Source organism: Acomys minous (assembly GCF_964271855.1).
Source record: "Acomys minous genome assembly, chromosome: 12".
In the NCBI taxonomy this organism is placed as follows: Eukaryota; Metazoa; Chordata; class Mammalia; order Rodentia; family Muridae; genus Acomys; species Acomys minous.
In genome coordinates, this window is record NC_140493.1 from 5,574,361 (window position 1) to 5,594,082 (window position 19,722).

The following is a 19,722-nucleotide window of genomic DNA, read 5'->3' on the forward strand; positions in this document are numbered from 1 at the left end:
ATTCAGAAGTCAGCCCCTGACCCTTGCATCTGACCTCTGACCTCCCACCCACTCGCCCCCCCATCTGAGAGGAGTTTTAGGGCGAGGCGGGAGGGCTACAGTGCAAGCCCAATCAATTGGTGATTACACTAAAGAGAAAAGGCAGATTCACAAACAAACACATGAATACTGCACCTGAAGAAATGAACAGAGGCTCAAATCCAGCACGGAAACAGCTATAGGAAAGAAAAACAGGAATGGGGGGGGGGGGGCAACGTGTGATTTTTGGAGGAGGGAAATAACGAGAGACCGGGGGAGGGAGGGTCTTCTGTAAACAGTGGGTCTTCTAAAGCTACAGGCCTCAAGGGAAGGTTCAGTCAATGAGTAAAAAACATCTTGCAGACAGGGTAAATCACTGGACAGAGTGTTGTTGGAGCCGCCCAGCTGGAAGGTGATCCTTGAAGGCCATGAGTATCTGTCTGAGTCCTGTGCAAAGCACTCTGGGAAACGCACCCATGGCTGAGGTATTGTTTGGGGGGGGGGAAGATGGCTACTACTACATTAGACGGGTGAAGGTCAGCGAGTCGAGAAGAAGCAACAGTCCTGGGATGGAGTCCTTCACGGAAAAGGCAAAGTCCTTCCGGCCACGGGAATCACGAAACACTTCAAAGGAGGTGGTATCGAGAAGCAAAGGGACCTCAGCAGGCGGCGAAAGGGCACGAGGAGGTTGGGGGGCTGGGGCTAGCAGGCAGAGAAGGCTGAAGCAGTAATGGTAGTAGCTACCGCTGAGCAAAGCCCCAGGAAGCAACGGACCAGGATGTGTGTGGTACCCATTGCAAGAGGCCATGATGCTAGTGAAGGAGCTTGTACACATTAACAGGTACACTGGGGCCAAACTCAGCAGCTGAACACCGAGGGACCGGGAGACCATGTGACTGAGGCTGTTCATTAGTAGCATGGTGAACGTCCCGCTAGGGCACTCAAGGCTCAGGCTTCCAAGATAACACATCTCTAGCTCTGCCTCAGTTTCCCCTTCTGAAGATTCTTGGCGTTCCTAGGATCCAGTGAGTAGAATGGGGTCAGAAGGTGGCTGCTTTTCTGTGGCCGGGACCCCCACAAGCAGTGGAGCCCAGTGTTCGTGGTGGATGACCTCTTCCCATCCTAGTTTTCTGACCTAGCAGATTGCTGGAGGCAATGGGGCTGATAGGCCAGGCCAGGAAGCAGTGGGAAGGTCCTCCGCTCCTGACCCTTGAATCTGACCTCCGTCTAAGAGGAGATTGGGGGAGAGGCAGGGAGGGCTACGGTCCGGCTGAGTTTATTAGCTGAGGGAGGGCTGGAGGCGGCTGCATTCCGACTCACAGACTGGAACATTTCTGTGATCCACTGTAATGCACTGGGGGACACTGGGCACATTGCTAAAGTTTGACTCATAGGGACCAGCGGGGGGGGGGGGGTGCAGAGGAGGGTCATTGTGGAGAGAGAGGAGTGGAAGAGGAGAGGATGCAAGGGAATCCCTGGAGAAATTTCTTTTTAAAAAGAAAAGTTTCAAAAACTGCACCACCCCTACCCCCTTTTTTTCTTTTAATAGGAACAGGCTGGACCCTTCTGCTCTCCTCAGCAGTCACTGGGGGTGGGGTAGAGGGGGGTGCCACTGAGGTTGGACTGGGCAGTGATTCAAATCAGGAGCCCTGCGTGTGTGTGTGTGTGTGTGTGTGTGTGTGTGTGTGTGTGTGTGTTAGAATGGGGCGGGGGGGGGTGTTCGTATGGGATTCCTTGCTCGGGACTCCAAGCGTGTCCTGCTCTCCCTATGTGTGTAAAGTTCTCTCTTCGTGGACTTCTTAGGTGTATAGATGTGTGCACAGCAGTCCTTCTCCGAAGTGTAAATCATCCTGGCCTGTGTAAACATGGATGCACGTTCGTGTACGCTGTGTATGCACGGGTGCGTGCACTCAGGTATCTGGGTTTCCGGGAATTGTGCGCGGGGCGCAGCGCCGCGCGGCGGCTGGGGCTCGGCGGCCGCGCGCCGGTCCGGCCGCGTCCCGCGTTCCGGGTTCGGCGCTGCCTCCGGGGCGGTGTGCCGCGCCCCGCCACGATCGGTGTCTACCGCCAGCCTGTGTGCCGCTAAGCAAAGCCTGCCGGGGTGGTGTGTCCCAGGGCCGCGAGCGCCGGCCCCCTCCCTCCCCTCCCCCTTGGCCCGCTCTCAGACTCAGATAAAGCATTTCCTTCCATTGTCATCCTACCCGGCCGGCCAGGCTGCCAGGGCCCTCCCCCTCCCGGCCCCCTCCCTTCCTCTCGCCGTCTCACAGTCGCTCTGCAGCCTCCGGCGACCCGGGGGGATGTGAGGCCGGCGCCCCGGCCCCCCGCCCGCCATGAGCCCCCGGCTCTGAGGGCCCCGGCCCCTGGATGCACAGCCCCGGCGCGGGTGAGTACCGGGCGGCCACCCCCGCCCTGCCCGCCCCACCCTGCGCGCGGCACCCTGCGCCGTCCGCCCCGGCTCTGACTGCGGCTACTTCTCCGGCGGGTCCGGCTGGCCGGGTCCTCCGTGCGCCCCGGACCGCGCCCGCTCGGCCGGGCTCTAGCCCGCTCGCCCCCGGGGCTGGTTCCGAGGCTGGAGGGCTCCGGCCTCCAGCCGGGCGCCCACATCCGCCCGCTGCAGGGCAGCGACAGGCCCCGGGGAGACAGTGGGAGGCCCCGGGCCGCCTGTGCATGGGCAGGGCGTCCCGTCACCCTCCTCCCCGGGATCCCGGAGGCACGGCTGGCCACCGAGGCCCGGGGAGGGGGCGGTGCTCCGGGGCGGAAGGTTTGGAAGCGGGAGGGCAAAGGGTAGGACCCACTGCACTGGGGCCATACTTGTGGGGCTGGACATCTGCGCCCCCGTCTCGTGGAACCGGGCAGGGCCCTACTCAGATCCCTTGGCCGGAGGTAGAAAACGTCCCCGGGAGGCATATCGGACTGGGAGATTTCTCAGAGCATCACTCCTTATCCTTGATCACTCATTGGAATGAAGAGACAGACACCTGTACCCAACACAGCTGTGAGAGCAGTGCCCTTAAAGGTGTGGGAAAGTGGGGGTCCCAGGCTGAGTACTGAGCGGTAGGGAGCTAAATGTGTGCTCCTCCCCCCCCCCCCCAGGTCTGTTACTGCTGAGAAGTATGAGAGCTCGGGCAAATCTGGCAGCTGAGCTGTCTTTCCACTACAATTTCTCCGCCAGTTAAGTTGGAGGAAAAACCTGGGTCCTGCAGGTCACCTAATGTGCCCCCACTTCCTTCCCGCTGGCTGCCGGTTTGGGGCCCGACCTGGGCCTGGCCATTGGGCTCTTAACTGTCTTTGCTGGCTGTCCAGCATTCCCAAATGCCTCCTGCATCTGGCGCTGGTTGGCTTGCTGCGAACTATCCCTTCTCACATCCCAACTCAGCGTCTGCCTGAGGCCCAGCTCTGCCTGCCAAATTTTTAGGGTGATAATAGGACATTGGCCCTCAGCAGCCCTGATGGGAGCCCAACATCTGGAGACAGGAACCAGTCCTCCAGACTTACCTAGTTTTATGAGACTTCACTCAAATTCCTTGCCCGGCCATTGGAGACCACGACGAGGGCTGGTTTCTCCCCCCTCTGACTGGTACTCAGGTGACCCACGACTGCTGTCCGTGCATTTCCTCTGTGCAAACCCTCTCACGGTGCTGCCAACCATCCCTTTCACTGCTCTCTATCCTCCTGACATCTCCCCTCAGTAACTAAGTAATTTTCTTCTTTACAGTCACTCCTGAGGGAAACTGAGACATAGAGCAATTCCACTATGTGGTATCCAGAGAACTCAGATTGGGCCGGGTCCTGAACCCACCGGGGCTGATGCATGTCCCCTGTCTTTAGTCCTCTGATGTGTCCCTCCTGAGCTGGGGAGCTCAGAGTTGTGCTTTGGGAAGGTTGGAGACGGTCTGTGCACCTGAACCTCCCTGTCGCTTAGATACCCCTTGGCTGGATAGCTCTCTTGGTGTCAGCCAGGGGCATAGGCTGAGCTTCAAAGTAGAAAAGGGTTCTTCTCTTTGACCTGTCACCTCACAGAAGCTCACTTTTCCCACAATTAACATCACAAGAGGTGGGGTAGAGGGAGTCTGGGTCCACTTTCCAGAGCTCAGAAGCTGAGCGGCTAACCACAAATCACCAGTGTTCAGAAGGTAGGAAGTACGGGGACAGGTAGAAAGAATCCTGCATCCTTGCCTCGGGGATAATGTCTGTGGCTCAGTTGGCGATGGGATGGGGAAAGACACTTTTACAGCTGTAGGCACCCTTGCTTCCCGGGATTGGGAAGATGGGAACCTTTGAAAGCCACCTTCTCGTCTTCGCCTTCTCCCCCGCCACTGGCCTTTTTTTTAAGAGCTGGGAGTTTTAAAGTTCACCGAAGCCTAAGAGAAAGGTCAGCTACTAGTGCGAGGCCCTGGGTCACCCAGCCAGGGAATGGCACCACCCAGGCCTCTGCTGGTAGCTCTTCTTGCCCAAGCTCTTCCTTAGTCAGATGGGGTCTGGAAGTCTCCAGAGAAGTGCAGGGTGCTGCAGGCCTTAAAGGCATGTCCCCCTGGAGGCGCCAGCGCCAGGATTGTGCATTTGTATATGTTGGATTTGTTCACTAGATGGGGCACTTCCTCTGGGGCAGGAAGCCTTGATTTCCTGTGTTGGGGGGGGGCGGGTGTGCGGGTAGGGACTAGGAGTGGGGGGCCCACTGGGCCATCCCTGATGTTGTTTGGAATCACAGAAGGGCAGAGCTTTCGCTCCAGGCTGCTTCCCTAACCCAGGGGAGGCAGGAAGGAGAGTGCTGGCTGGGAGGCCCAGGCTGAGGCTGGAGAAGGCTGTGAGTGCCATGAGATTGGGGGGGAGGGGGGTAACACAGCAGGAAGCTTGGGGAGCAGGTGACCCTGCCGGGTATTGTGTGCCTTATAATATTTTCCCTGTTTCTGTGGTAACGTTCCGTGGGGGCCTTAGGGCTGCAGGAAGGTGCTCCAGACAGCGCTTTCCTTAGTGGCCCACATACTGGAAGCCCCCATATCCAGCCTTTTGGCTCTGTAGGACCAGGGCCTGGGAATCCAGACAAGTGGCTTGACCCAAGCACTGTCTTGGGGGGAGAGCACTGAATAGACGCCCCATAGTATCTCTTGGCGGGTAAGGGGCAAGGGGAGAGAAGTGGGCTGGATTTGGGGAAGGCGCCAAGCAGATTAAGACCCCACCCTTGGCCTCTGCCTCCTCCTATCCCCATCTTTCTCTCTGCTGCCCTCTTCCAGTAATGCAGGCGGTGGTGGACACCGAGGGGTTGGGGTGGCAGAGGCAGGAGGGATGTTTTCATCAGTAGAGCATAGCTCCTTTGGTTCTGGACTTGCTCCCAGAGGCAAAATAATCCCAGGCTAGCATCTGTTTAGTGTGAGCCTCCATGTGATATGTGTGTATGCACTGGGTATGTGGTGGGTGTCTGTGTTTGCCCAGGGCTGTGTATGTCGATGTGGTGGTTCTGTGGCAATCTGTGATCCATGTGCTGGCTCGGTTGGGTGTTTGGGGGTCTGCACACATGTGGCACAGATGTGTGTTTTCTGTGTCATGTGCACCTCTGTAAGTTATGGCTCTGTGTGAGGTATACAAAGCCTATGGACAGGTTTTACGGGATGGGTACCTATGTAGGAGTTGCTTTTCCCACAGGTGTCCAGATGTTGGCCTGTAGAGCATTGTCCGTGATTTTCTTTTCCTTTTTTTTTTTTTTTTTTTGTTTGTTTGTTTGGTTGTTGGTTGGTTTGGTTTTGGTTTTTCAAGACAGGGTTTCTCTTGTAGTCCTGGCTGTCCTGGACTCACTTTGTAGACCAGGCTGTCCTTGAACTCACAGAGACCCACCTGCCTCTGCCTCCCAAGTGCTGGGATTAGAGATGTGCACCACCATGCCCAGCCCCTTTATTTATTTGCCTGTTTGTTTGATTGCTTGCTTGCTTGCTTGTTTGTTTGTTTGAGACAGGGTTTCTCTGTGTAATCCTGGCTGTCCTGGAGCTTACAATGTGTAGACCAGGCTGGCCTCCAATTCAGAGATCCACCTGCCTCTGCCTCCCTAGTGCTGGAGTTAAAGGCATGGGCCACCATGTCTGGTATCCCATCCTGGACTTTAAATGCCAGTTACCAGACCAGTTGCTTCAGGATCCTGTGATGAATGTGTTAAAAAATATCATCAGGCCCTATTCCCGTCATCTGTCAGAGTCTGCAGGGGTGGGGAGAGGACCCTGCATTTTCACTTGCATGGTGGGTGATTTTGGTGCCCAAGCCTGGGCCAACCTTTTTGTTTATTTCTGTGGAGGGAGACAGACTTGCAGAAGGTGTATGGTGTGTCTGAGGTCCCGGAGGGCTATTGAGAGAACTAATTCAAACACAATGCATTGCCTTGAAGACTGGTTCAGTATTCAGCGTGGGTACCTGTGTGGACATCCAGGCCTGGCATGGTGAAGGGGACCAAGTAGGGCCAGCTGGTGTAGATGCCGCCTCAGACTGGCATCAACTTTTCCTTTGGGGCTCCAACCTTTCTGGCCTTGTTCTTGCTTATCCATCCTCCTTGGAACCCTCGAGAACCACACTGCAGCCAGGGAGCCCCATTTACCAAGCTGCTCGCTGGGCAGTTCATCCCTTCATTGCAGACTTGCAGAGCTCTGTGGCATGCCATGGACGCAGAGGTGCGGTGAGCACAGAGGTACACGTCTGACCTCAGTGTGCTACCAGTCTCCTGGAGAACAAGAAAGCATGGGCAGGGGATGAGGAGACGAATACTTTTCGTACACGGCGTAAATTAGCTCTAACGAAGGAAATGAACTGGGTGCAGCAAGGAACAGCAAGGTGGGACTTCCTTAGACAGGGTGGCCATGGGAGGGCTGCGTGACACTGACACCTTTTCTCACCGCCAGACTAGAAGTCCCCAGAGCTTGCAAAGCAGCTAGGCTTGGAAGCTCCCTGGGACCCAGGTGAGGGATCTGGACCGAGCTCTAGCTGAGGGCTGAAGGTAGACCTGCCAGCCTGGTGAAGTGCAGAATCTTATGTCCTCATGCAGCTGTCCCCGTCCCCCCCCACTGCTGCTGCCACTGCAGGTTGAGAGGGACAGAGTTGCAGGGGACAGCCAAATAGGGCTGAGATTAGGGTTAAGAACATGGCAGACGGTTGGGGTTCTCCTAAGCACCACCCATTCCTGACCCTCCTGTTCTACTTTTACCTCAGTCCCCTTTCTACCTTCCCAACTTGGAGAACCACTGTGCCAGGCCCCTCCCCTCTGGGCGTAGCTGGCTGCCTCTGTGGCCACTAGGATGTATTTATTTAGCTCAGGGTCACCAGGGAGGGGGGAGGGGGATGGGGTGGGTCAAGGCTCAGAGAAGACCTGGGTCCTGGGAGATAACAGAACCAGAAATAAGGGCAGGGGCCCGAGGGGGGGCAGAACTCATAAGAAGCTGCCCAGCGTGGCCCAGTGGAGAAGAGGTGTGTGGGGAAGGCCTGAGCTTAGAAGGCTCTCTCTCTTTCTCTCTCTGTGCCCTTACATCTGCTCCCCTAAGCTGGATGCCTCTCAGACCAGAGGGGCAGAGAGGGGGTCTGGTTCAAGCCACCTGCTCTACTTCCGCGGAAAGGAAGTTCCCCCTCGGGCCCACCTGCAGGCCTGCCACTACACCCGGTCTCTCTGGAGGTTAATCTTCACAGCAGCAGTTTGGGCCTACAGATCTCTTCTCCTCCCTCTCCTCAGTAGAGGTTTTTTTTTTTTTTTTTCTGGAAGACCCAGAGCTTTCCACTGGCACAGGACAGTGCCAGCCTCCGAGGGATTGGAGGAGCCTCTAAGGAAGAGAGGAGGTCTACTTTGCAGCTACCATCTTTTGTTTGTTTGTTTGTTTCCTCCTCTTGTCAGGCCCTTCCAGTGCCTTCATCCCTTGGCCCCTGCCTCCCAGCCTTTTCCTGCCCCAGCTGCAGGCTCCTATTGGGGGTCAGAAGTAGAGGGGGCAGCTCAGACTCAGTGTCCCCCATCCTATCTCTAGGCCACTTCCCTTCTCCTCATATTGCCATGCTGGAATGGGGAAACTCTGGCGGTCCGGAAACCCTCAGCTTCATAAGCTGGGAATAACCGGGGAACTGCCATTGCCCTTGCCTTCAGTTTAGCTCCCATCGGAGCTGGATTCCAGGAGCCCACTTCTCTTTCCTACAAGTAGCCCAGAAGACAGGTTCCCCTCCTGCAGCCCTCGGGATGGCAGAGTGGAGCGGGGCAGGCTGGGAGGTACAGGTTCGGAAAGAGTCGGGGTGGGGGAATTCGGAGACTTTGGGCTGTAACCGACTTGTTTTGCTTGCCCCACAAACCTGCACGTCCGGGGCATCCGCTGCGCCCTCCGGGGCCTTCAGGTTGTAGAAGCGCTCTCAGAATGACAGGCTGGTGCCACCGGGTTGGGGCAAGGTGGGGGTGGGGGTGAAGGGGGGAGCCCCAGGCAAGGGGGAGCTGGAGGGTTAAAAATAGCAGCAGTCGGGTTTCGGTTAGCAAATGTGGAGGCGGGGAGCTGGAGGCGCGGCAAGCGGGGCTGTGCTTCCCCTGGGTCCCGGAGTGAGTCACCGTGGAGCGTTGGTGAGGCAGCACCCTCAATCTGCCGCTGCCGCCGCCGCCTGCTCTGCCAGGGCAGCACGCAGGGAACCCGAGGCTCAAAGAGACATGACTCTGGGCCAGAAGGGTTGTGGAAAATGAGGTGGACCTGGGTTTGACGCTAGTGGAGTAGCTGTGGGTGCTTGTGTGAGGATACTGAGGCTGGCTATTCTCATCTGGGAGTGTAAAGCATCCCCAAAATGTTAGTTAGTTCACGTCCAGTGCCAGTGGCAAAACCCAGCAAGAGGCATTTCTAAGTAGGGAGGTCTGGGCTGACTCTTTCTCCAGCAGCAAACTCAAGCTTTGGGAACCTTCTTCCCTGGGACTGTTTCCTTATCACTAATGTGAAAATCATAATGTTTGCAATCTCACAGGGTTGCTATAGAGATTAAAGGAGATGGTGTAAGTGACTTATGCCATGTCTGGCAGGAAACCAGTGCAACGCTGAACACTCATCCTTATTATTGATATTATTGTTCATATTTTTGAAGGTCAGGAACAGAGAATGTTGGAGATATGACAGAACCGGGGCCCAGCCCCAGTTCACAGAAAAACCAGGCCAAATTCCCTGCTCTCGATTCCTCCACCCCTGTGAGCCTGGAACAGCAGTCACAGGGTGGGCCCCTTGTTCACTCCCTTCCCAGAGAAGCAGGGTGTGTGTGGGGGTACCCCCAGGCTTCACAGCCAGCTGGCTGGTCAAAGAGATTGCTATGCCATCCTGGGCAGACAGCCCCTGATGCCTTCCTATGTGGAACACCTTGCCAACATCTGCTGTTGGTGACCTTTCTTTTAGCTCCTCCCTGGCAGCCCTTGGGGGGGGGGGGTGAAACAGAGGAGGGGTGTGCAGGTCAGTGACATCAGCAGTATTCCCAGCGCGGCTGGCCCTGGAAGAGCCATGAGACATGGCTTTCAGGAAATATCATTATTCAGCTGACAGGCATTCCGTAAGTAAGGCCTGGCCTTGCCTAGCCTGGGCTAGGCTCTCAGCGTGAGTCACGAGAGCCAGAGTCGTCCCCCCCCCCCCCCGCCCCCTGCCAGCATGCGGATAGCATGGGTTCCCTCTGGGTGGGTGGGTGGGGGTCCAACAATATGGGGGAGTCCTTGAAAGCCCTGTAGCCTAGTTCTCCTGAGACCCTTGGTCGTGTGTGTTCACTTTGCTCCTGGGATGTACACGTGCATGTTGCGTGTATGATGAGCTGTTACTTGCAAAGTCACTTCTGCAGAAACAGACAAGGCAGGGCAGCAGTGTCAGTGGAAAACAGAAACTCATACTGCAGAGCCCCTACCATGAGAGGGACCCTGGGGCCTTGGCACATGCCTTCCATGCCCTTTCCAACATGCTCCTTTAAAGGGCTGGGGTTTTTGGGTTTGTTTATTTGTTTGTTTGTTTGTTGTGTGTGTGTGTGTTTTGCTAAAATGAGATTGCACTAACTCAAGTCGGCAATCTCTACCTTCCTGCATAGCATCCTCATCTCCTCTGGTCCTCATTTGGCTAGAAATTGTCCTTGATGTTGCCTTGTCCAAACTAGTTGCTCGGGGGCCAGACATCCGGCTGTTGAATTCCCTGAAGGCTAAGTAAGCACCTTAGCTGGGTTTCTGCTTTGGAGACCGTCTTTGGTAGGTGTCAAGGCCAGTCCTGGCCGCAGAAGGGAATGGGAGCACTCGGAGAATCTGCGCGATAGACTTCTGCCGTTTTCCAGAAATAGCCAGCAAGAGGAGGAGGAGGAGGAGGAGGAGGAGGAGGAGGAGGAGGCGGCGGCGGCTGTGGCATGACTGGATTTGGGGATGTCTGGGGTATTTGCTGTCATTAATATTAATGTGGCATCTCAGTGAGTGCCAGCATTCATAGCGTGGTGCTATTCACAGACTCCAGATGCCTCCCATTTGCTTGGTTTGTACTAAGTGTCCACCCCTAGGCCAGTGGGCAGATGAGGCCTGTGGCCAATGCCCTCCACCTTCCCCAAACCTAGGGCTACTTTGCCTGCTCCGAATGTGGGCGCTCCTCCTCCTCTCTGTACTCGTGGGTGCCTCCCCTCTTCCACCTGCCCAAAGTCGGCCATGTCCTTCCAGGGGAATTTATTCTGAGTACCAGTCTTAGGGTGACTTGCCTCTGGTTATGCAACTGGCATTCTCTACAGGACTTGACAATTTCCAGAGTGCTCTGACGGCACGTGACCCTCCAAGGCAGCCCTGGGAGGTCTGCTTGTTTAGTTATACCCTGCTGGAGGGAGCTTACAGGAAGCCAATAAAATGGTAAAATGCACATTCAAGAAACTGGGGAAATATAAGATGAATAAGGAAGTGGAGCCCAGCCTCCTGGAGACAAAGGCATGCGAGGGACTCAGGCAGAGACGGCCGGTTTTGTTATGGGCTATGTTTTGGATAGAGTAGCTCATGCTTTGTGGAAACATGCCAACGCTGAGGTTACTCTACTGTGCGTCGCTTGGTGGCCTTGCTTCGCCGTCTGTTAGGAGGTGGTGTCCGTGCCAGTGGACATGAGCTTAGGTCCTGGAAACCCAAGGAAGTTTCTTCTCTCCCTCCCTCTCCCCGGCTCCTCTCCTTTCTCTTGCACTCTCTCCTTTCTCCTTCCTCTTCTCTGTCTTCTGTGGCACTGGGCATGAGCCCCGGGACCTGTCTCATGTTAGACAAGCTGTCTATGGCTAAGCCACACTGCCCTTTGATTTTTTCTTAACCTCTTCAAGCCCCCGGTTTCCTTTGTGGCAGCACCGACACTGTAAGGCTGCGGTAGGAATCCATTGTCAGCATTATCATATGCCTGCTGGTCATCATCGATGTTATTAGCTAATGGTTACAATAGTATGCTACTGGGATTTTTTTTTCCTCTGTCTTCTCAGGAACAGGCTGAGAGTCCTTTGGGTGGATCAGATGGAAGGTGCGAAGGGAGGGGCTTCTCCAAGCTCGCACTAGCAAGCTGCCGGGAGAGGCAGAACTTAAGAGCAAGCAAGAGAGGGGTACGCAGGTATGCCCAACCCAATACCCCCTCAAAGGGGTGGTGACTGCACTTCCTGTTTGGGCAAGCAGTTGAGAAAGGCTGCCTGGGATTGGCTGCTGGGTGAAGCGCCCACCAGGGAGAAGAGAAACAAGCAGAGGCTGACAAGCCCTAAGCGGGCAGCCTCCCACATTACAGATGGGGCCTCAAATCTTGCCTGCTTAGGATGTTTTCCTAGTGATAGAAAAAGATAGTGGCTAGACTTTGTAGTGGACTTCCAATAAGATTAGAGCCACTGGAGCCGGGAGTTGTGGGTGAGCATAGAACTTACGTGCCGTAGGGCTTCCATGTTTAGAAATACCAGGGCTGTTTGGAATGACTAGGAAGCCCGTCTTCTTAGGAATTCTTTAGGTGGACAGGGCAGTGCAGAGCAGACCAGGCTGCAAGGCGAGTTCCTGGAGCTAGGAAGTGGTGGCAGGCCAGAGAGCCACCCCGAGGAGGTAACTGTGTCCTTGTTCCACAGAGAAGAGTTCAGGAGTGGTCCGAGAGGCCCCAGGAGGTGACAGAGGCCACAGGGTCTCGCTGTTCTCTAGCAGAGAGCGGCAGGGCTCCTGAGAGCGCCGTGTTTGTAGATGAATGACCTGGGACCCCTGCCTCAAAATGAGAGGGGGCCACCAGAGGTGGGATGAAGAGCTGGGTAGGTCACAGAGAGTCAGAGGGGACACTTGGCCACTCCTGGGAAGCTTGAGCTGCTTCTGCCATGGTTACATCTACTTCCTGTTTGATTAATTTCAAACGGGGGGGGGGCGGGGGGGCGGGCGGGGGGTGAGGCAGGCTGGCTCAGGCTACCGCTGTGTGGGGCTGTTTACAACAGCCGCATGTGGGATTCCCAGAAAGAGACTCCAAACCGGACATCCTGTGGCTGCAAAATACCCAGGTGTCAAGAGCTAAAAATAACTGCCCTAGCGCTCCAGCCACCCAGAGGTGGAGGGGAAAGGGCCTGTCCACTGTGCTGGGGTGGGCGGGAGGCAGCCAGAAGCCTGCACTAAACAGCCCTCAGAGGATCTCTGGGTGCCAGGCGAGCGATCTCCCTCTCCCATCCCCTCACAGCTGACCCCAGACTGTGTAGGCACACATCCCAAGCTGCCCACCTGCCAGCTGAGCTTGGGTCTACAAAGAACCTGTGCAGCTTGGTTGGGGCCTCCCACTCGAGAGAGGTTATAGGAGGGCTTGGTAGCGTCTAGAGCAGCGCTTCTCAACCTGTGGGTCTTGACCCCCACCCCCAGGTTGCTTAAGAGCATTGCAAAACACAGATATTTATATTACGATTCATAGCAGTAGCAGGATTTACAGTTATAAGTTAGTAATGAAAATAATTTTATGCTTGGGGGTCACCATGTGAGGGACTGTGTTAAAGGGCCACAGCATTAGAAAGGTTGAGAACCGTTGTTCTAGAGAGAAGATGCAGGAGACTGCCACTGAGCAGAAAAATGGAGCAGATGCCTCTCTGAGCCCCTAAACCTGTGGCCAGCAGTCCTGTTACTTCAGGTGACTCTTTGGGGCTGCCTTCATGGGTACCCACAGGTAAATGAGACAACCTCTGGCCTCTGGCCTGTATAGGGCTGGGATAGCCTCTGGTACACTCCGAAGAGCTTTCTTTGCCTTGTGTTTGCCAGCCTCGAGTGTGCTAGTTGAGAGCAGGAGTCAAGAGCCATCATGCTATGTGACCTCAGGTTGTGCTGTTATGGTTGTTTTAAGCTTTATTTATTATATATACAGTGTTCTGCCTGCGTGTAATCCTGCACATCAGCAGAGGGCACCAGATCTCATCATAGATGGTTGTGAGCTACCATGCGGTTCCTGGGAATTGAACTAAGGACCTCTGGAAGAGCAGTCAGTGCTCTTAACCTCTGAGCCATCTCTCCAGCCCTGTTTTTTTTTTTTTAATAATTAATTTTATGCTACATGTGCCTGAGTGTGTGTATGTGCACAGTGTGTGTACAGTGTGCACTCATGGACGTCAGAGGACACGTGGGATCCCCTGGCACTGGTGTTATAGACGGTGGTGAGCTGCCGTGTGGGTGCTAGGAACCGAACCTGGGCCCTCTGCAAGAGCAAAATGTGCGCTTAACCGCTGAGCCTTCTCTTCAGCCCCTAACCGCAGGTTATTAAGTACTGCTGGGTCTTAGTCTATATAGTAGAGATTAAAGATGGTAACCCCGTGGGCTTGTTACAAGCGTCGGGTACATTAGCAGATGAAAGGCACTTGGAGCAACTAGTACTAGCGCACAGTAGTTTGGGTGGGAGGGAACAGGAAGTCACTGTTGTTGGGAAGCGCAGGGGGAACTGATGGAGCTGGGGATATAGAGAAGGCAAATGCCTGTGGGTGAGGAGGGACGGTGCGCCAGGACCCGATGCTGCCGAGTTTCTAGTGTCGGAACGAGGGCTCCTCCTTAGTCAGGGCAGACAGGAGTAATGGGCAGCCATGGCGGTGCATGGCCCGTGGCAGCTGGCCTCTCTTCAGACTGAAGCTCGGCTAGGTGTCATCATGTGTCTGTCTCCCCCCACCTGGCCTCCTAGCCAAAGTCTTTAATGCTACAGATCCTCACTCCCGGCATAGGCTTCCTTGAGAACCACTGTCTGTCCCCTGGGCTCCGGGTAAATCTGAGCGTGAAGCAGTTTGAAGCTAAAAACATGAAGGGTTTTTTTTTTGGGGGGGGGAGGGGGAGAGGATACAAGAAACTGTTAAAAAGGTCTGATTTGAGGAAAATTTTAAGGAGTGCTTATGAGTATATAGCATGCATGCATATGCATATCTCCTGGGGCTAGAGTTACAGGCAGTTAGGAGCTGCCAGGTGGATGGTGGGAATTGAACCCGGGTCCTCTTAGAGGAGCAGCCAGTGCTCTTAACATCTGAGCCATCTCTCCAGCTCGCATTGAACTTTTTTTTTTAGTAACTATAAGTAGTATATGTTTATAAAAAATATTTATTTCTTAGATTATAATATAAAGAGTAGAAATACATTTTTTAAAATTACGTGTACATGCAGGTATGTGTGTGTACTTGTGTGTATGTTCCTGTGTGTATACATATGCAGGTGTGTGTTCATGTGTGTGTACACATGCAGGTGTGTGTGTGTACACGTGTGGGTATATGAGTGTTTGTGTCTTCATGTGCGTGGGGTGCACATGCGTGTAGAGGCCAGAGGCCAACCTCAGGTGTCATTTCTCGAAAGACATCCATCTTGTTGTTAGAGACATGGTCTGTTACTAGGGCTTGGAGCCAGTTAGTGCAAAACTGTCTGCCCAGTGAATCCCAGGTGCCTCTCTCTACCTCCCTTGTGCTGAATTGTAAATTTATGCGACTCTACCCAGTTGGCTTTTTTTTTTTAATGTGTGTATGAATGTTTGGTTTGAATGTCTGTGTACCATGTGTGATTTTTGTTTTTATTTTATGTACATGTGTACCAAGCATGTAAAATGTCTCCAGAGGTCAGAAGAGGCTGTCTGAGCCCCCTTAAACAATTACAATTGCGAGTAGATTGAAAGCCCCTTCTGGCTGGTGGGAATTGAACCCAGGTCCTCTAGAAGTGCAGCCAGTGCTCTTATCCGTGGAGCCATCCCATCAGCCCGTTTACCCAGCATTGTATGTGGATGCTGGAGATTCAACTTAGAGCATCCCGCTTCACAGCACAAGTACTTTACCAACCGAGCTAGTGCCGCGCCACTGAAAGATATTGTAAAGCCAGGTACGTTCTTTTAGCTTGAGGCTAGCTAGGGGCCCAGTCAGACCTCAAAGGATTGATTCCCCCTGCTTCAGCTTCAGATTACTTGGAGGGCTGTTTGAAACAGGAAACTGGGCTCTGACAGGCTCTTCAGCTGGCAGCCTCTGGAGAGGGTCAGCACCTTCGTTTGGAATCACCGCTCGCACTGGTCTGCTTAGACCCTGCTGGTTATGAGCTGCCGCCCTCCTCACACCTCCCTCTGCCATGAGAGCACTGGCCTGAGCAACCTCTGATGCTCCAGAGGCTTCTAGGGTCCCTAGGTTCAGTCAGATGCCTGGAAGAAGAACCTTCTTTCCATAGCTCTCACAGGCCTCAGGGGCCTGACAACCATGACGTTCCTTCTCCTTATTTTACTCTGAGCCGCCACCCCCCCCAGGTATGTGTCCCCCCCCCTCCCCCCCTCCCCCTCCCCCCCCCCTCCCCCCCGCCACGACTGCTTACCTCCTCTCCCAGTCCTCACAAGGAGTCAGCCTTTGTTTTCTCTGAGGCTGCAGCCTGGGGTGTGGGGACCCAGACCTAGGCCTCCTGCCTTTGTCTGCTTTCCCCTCACAGCTGAGGCCTGGCCCTTCCCACAGCTTCCTTCCTAGCTAATATCCAGGGACCAGGGAGCTGAGAGTAACTTGGGCCTGGGCTTCTTGCCCCCTTGTGGGACAGATGAGGTCAAAGGTGGGGCCTGAGGCAGTGGATGTGAGGCCCAGAAACTCAGCTTGTTCAGGAGCCCCAGGGTGGAACCCCACAACGTTCGGGTCTAGTCTGGAGATTGCTGAGGGCTGCGATGTGCCCACTGGGATGTGCCCATCCCTGTCTGTATGGGATTGGATACTCTGGCTGAGGAAGGGGACTTGGTACATCCAGGTTCCCCACACTGGATGAAGTGCTTAAGCCTGAGTGCGGATGCCTCCAAAAAGGGTAGAAATGGGGGGGGTGGCGGTAAGCCAGGCTCCTAAAGAGAGCCCCCAGACCCAACCAAGAGCCATGTGAAGGACTCAGCCCTGGACACTGTTCTTTTTGGTCCCTCGGATCAATTCTCTCCTTGTTTTTCCTGAGGTCTGACCTTGAGCGAATGATAGCCACCCTCTGAGAAAGGGAGTGAGGTTATGAACTGAGGTGCAGGACATTTCCTTTTCTCTTTTCAGCTCAGCCCTCATCAAGGCACCACAAGATACCTCCCCTCTGCACGCAGAGAGCTATTCCAGGTGCTTTGAACCCCAGAGCACTTAGCAAGGAGCTAGGGAGTAAAGATTACCATTCTATAAAGTGCTTTTGGACCCAGCCTCTTTGCCAGTGTGCATGTGCACACATCCATGTGGCTCTCTGAGCAGAGTTTATGTCATAGGTCACCACCACAAACTCCCTTCCAGTCGTCGCAACAAACCACAAGGTCCAAGGTTATTAGTTTTTTTCCCATCTACAGTGCATGGTACCCAGAACCGTGATTAGCAGGGGTATGAGACGTGGAAGGCCTTACCCTGAAGGCAAGGTCAGAGGGGTCACGCAAGTGGATTCCCAGGATGCTGGGCACTCTGGGCCTGACAAGAGTATTCCTCTGTTGCTGTGATAAACACCATGACCAAAAGCAACTTGGGGGGAGGAAAGGATTTACGTGGCTCACCCTTCCACGTCATAGTGCATCCACGCTGAGGGAAGTAAGTCAAGCAGGAACCATGGAGGAGTGCTGCTTACCGGCTTGCTCTCTCCAGAACCCAGGAACCACCTGCCTGGGGTAGCCCAGCTTTCCTCCATCAATTAGCAATAAAAGAAAAAGAAAAAGAAAAAGAAAAAAGAAAAGCCTCACAGACATGGCCATGGGCCAGTCTGATGGAGGTGATTGTTTAGCCGAGGCGCCCTCTTAAAAACAACAACCATCACCCAGAATGCAAGGTTGCTTCTGGAATAGGTGTTCCCTAGGGAATCACAAACTTTGAGAAATATTTATTTGCATTTTAGGCAGGAAGTCATGAGAGGATCATTGTGCGTGTGGTTCTTCAGTTATCAATAGGGCCTACCATATATGCCTTAGAAGGTGTCGCTGCAGATGACACTGGCTGATAAACACTGCTGCCAATACCATAACTAATGTTATGCTGAGGTGTGGGGTGCTAAGTACGGGAGAGGTGAGGAGAGCAGGGCAAGATGAGCCCCACACCGACATGGGCTTGGGCAGACTTCCAGAGGTGGCCGAATTAATGAGTAGGGCTGCATGTCCGTATGGAACTGTGTGGCGAGGCACAGGTGCTAATCCGTGACAGGCCATTAGTTTTGAGTGTCTTCCGCCTATAGCTGCCTGCTATGTACAGGCCTAGAAAGCGGCCTGCTGCACTTGGTCCAAGGAGCGTGCCCACTAAATGCCGCCTGCAGAAAATCCCCCGTTTCCTTGCCTTCTAGGGAGGCCCTTACAGTCACTTGTCCCTAAGCTGGGATGGTGGGAAAGTGTGGACAAGTGGTGTACTTCCCTTCCCGGGCTGCTTTGGTCTTTCTGCTGCCAACCAGCCTGAGGACCTATTGAGGTTTTGTGGGTTCTATGTGGGCTTAGGAGCCTGGGAGAGGTGGCCCTTTCAATGGACAAACTTTCTAGCTCAGGTGGTCTCGGAGAGAGGTGTAAGGCTTAGTGGGTCTCTTTTCTTGAACAGTCAAGGTGTTAAGACACAGGATGGGGGGCAGTTGAAGGGGAGTCCTTACGCTGGGGTCCTTGGGATGTGTTTCCTCACCATTTCACGGCTCCTACCAGATCTCCCATGAGCTGAGCCACAGCCCAGTCCCTTCCCACTGTGAAGACTCATGCCTGCTCTGTGACATTTCCTGTAGGCTTCTCCAGGCCTGCTCTCCCCAGCTCTCTCCTGACCTCCCCGGCTACAGGCTCCCACTTCTGGCCCCACTGCACTTCCTAACCTGATTTTCCCCCTCAGGTTGTTGGGAGCGTGCTTTGGCTGCCCAGGGAAGATGGTATCTGTCCCCATCAGGGAGGGCTGAGGGCACTGGTGGGTGAGCTGGGGCCTCCTTAAGTTCTTGTTACGCACTGTGCCCAAGTAGCTGAGTCACTTAGGAGCTGGCTGCAGATCCTACTCCACCAGCCTAGAGTGGCAGGGAGCCTGCCTCCCTCCAGGGCCGGTAGCCCCTCCTCCCTCGGCCCCCCACAGACACACCCTCACCCCTCTGCTTCCTACAGATGGAACCCAGGTAAACCTGGTTGCCCGCTGCCCCCAGTCTCCCTGGCACAGGTAAAAAGTCAGGCCTGGGAGAGACTGGACCTGAGGGTTTGAAGGAGTGGGGGAGGGGGTTAGCTGGACCTGCGAGTTGGAAGCTGGGGGCTCCAGGGGAGGGACAAAGTTGGGTCTCCAGAAGAATAAGAAGGGGAGAGGCTTCTTTGGATCCCATCAGGAAAAGGGAAGCCAGGTGCCATGCTTGGCCTGGGTGGGTAGAGTACAACGCAAAGGAAAGGAGGGATTTTAACGTTTATACCCAGGCCCCTGCCTGAGTCAGGCACCAGGTGAGATGTGTCCTTGTTTTCCAGTCATTTCATCCTCATATGGGCCCCACGGGGAGGAAGGATTTTTCTCATTGGTAAGGTGACCTTCTCTGCTGCCACTGGCTCTTCCAGGGAGACTGGGCTGCAGTGCGCTCACTTCCTGTTGCTGCTCATATTTAGAACGTGCCCATGGAGCTAGGTCTAGAATGGAGGTCAGAGGCGGCCAAGTGCTTGGTGATTCCACGTAGCAGAGAGAACCGCAAGGCCAAGGAATCCTTGTCTTAGCTCAGCCGTCCCAAAGCTTGGGAAGACAGGACACCCAAGAGGGGGAAAAATGGCACCAACATGTGACCTCTGCTAAATGAGAGAATCCCGACTCATGAGTTGACCATATCACCCCAAAATGCTAATGAACTGTATCCCAGTGAAGCCACTGAGGAGAAAGAGCAGCATTTCCCCCTGTGGTCCTGTGTTTATTGAGTGCCTATCTTATTCTTGTTGTTGTTGTTGTTGTTGTTGTTGTTGTTTTGGTTTTTTTCGAGACAGGGTTTCTCTGTGTAGCCTTGCCTGTCCTGGACTCACTTTGTAGACCAGGCTGGCCCCGAACTCACAGCGATCCATCCTCCTATCTCTGCCTCCCGAGTGCTGGGATTAAAGGCGCGCAGGTAGTGTCCTAAGTCCTGGGATGATGAGCAAAGGCAAAGCAAAGCCCAAGCGGTGGCGCTCAACCCAGGCCTTGCTGTCAGTGGTCTGCTTACTATGCTGTGGGCAGCCGGCATGGAGTCCAGGAGGAAGGGTGCTGCTCAAGGGTCTGCGTCCAGCTGGGCTTTGAGCAGTAGGTGGGGTGTGGGAATGTATGGATGAGGACAGCACTGGCAGGGGACATTGTGAGCCAAAGACTGGATGGGCAAAGCATGCCCAGTTTGTT

At 54.6% G+C, this 19,722-nt stretch overlaps 1 protein-coding gene and 1 long non-coding RNA gene across 6 annotated transcripts in view; one reads left to right on the plus strand and one right to left on the minus strand.

Annotated features, from left to right (window-relative positions):
* The first annotated feature begins 1,896 nt into the window (after positions 1-1,896).
* HDAC7 (histone deacetylase 7) overlaps positions 1,897-19,722 on the plus strand; it is a 37,910-nt gene continuing 20,084 nt past the window's right edge. For 3 of the 5 annotated variants that reach the window (XM_084803175.1, XM_084803177.1, XM_084803179.1), the window contains exon 1: positions 1,897-1,918. Coding sequence is in view for 1 of the 5 variants with exons in the window: in XM_084803176.1 (XP_084659302.1) it covers positions 2,383-2,401 (19 nt within the window). In the remaining 4 variants the exon portion in view is untranslated. Of the gene's footprint in view, positions 1,919-2,009; positions 2,402-19,722 lie in introns of those variants that run through there. The other 2 variants (XM_084803178.1, XM_084803176.1) reach the window with 2 other exon arrangements.
* LOC311609813 lies at positions 6,378-9,556 on the minus strand. Its single transcript, XR_014783509.1, has 2 exons — positions 8,320-9,556; positions 6,378-6,718 (listed from the first exon to the last, which is right to left on the minus strand). It is a non-coding gene; the product is annotated as an uncharacterized lncRNA (long non-coding RNA).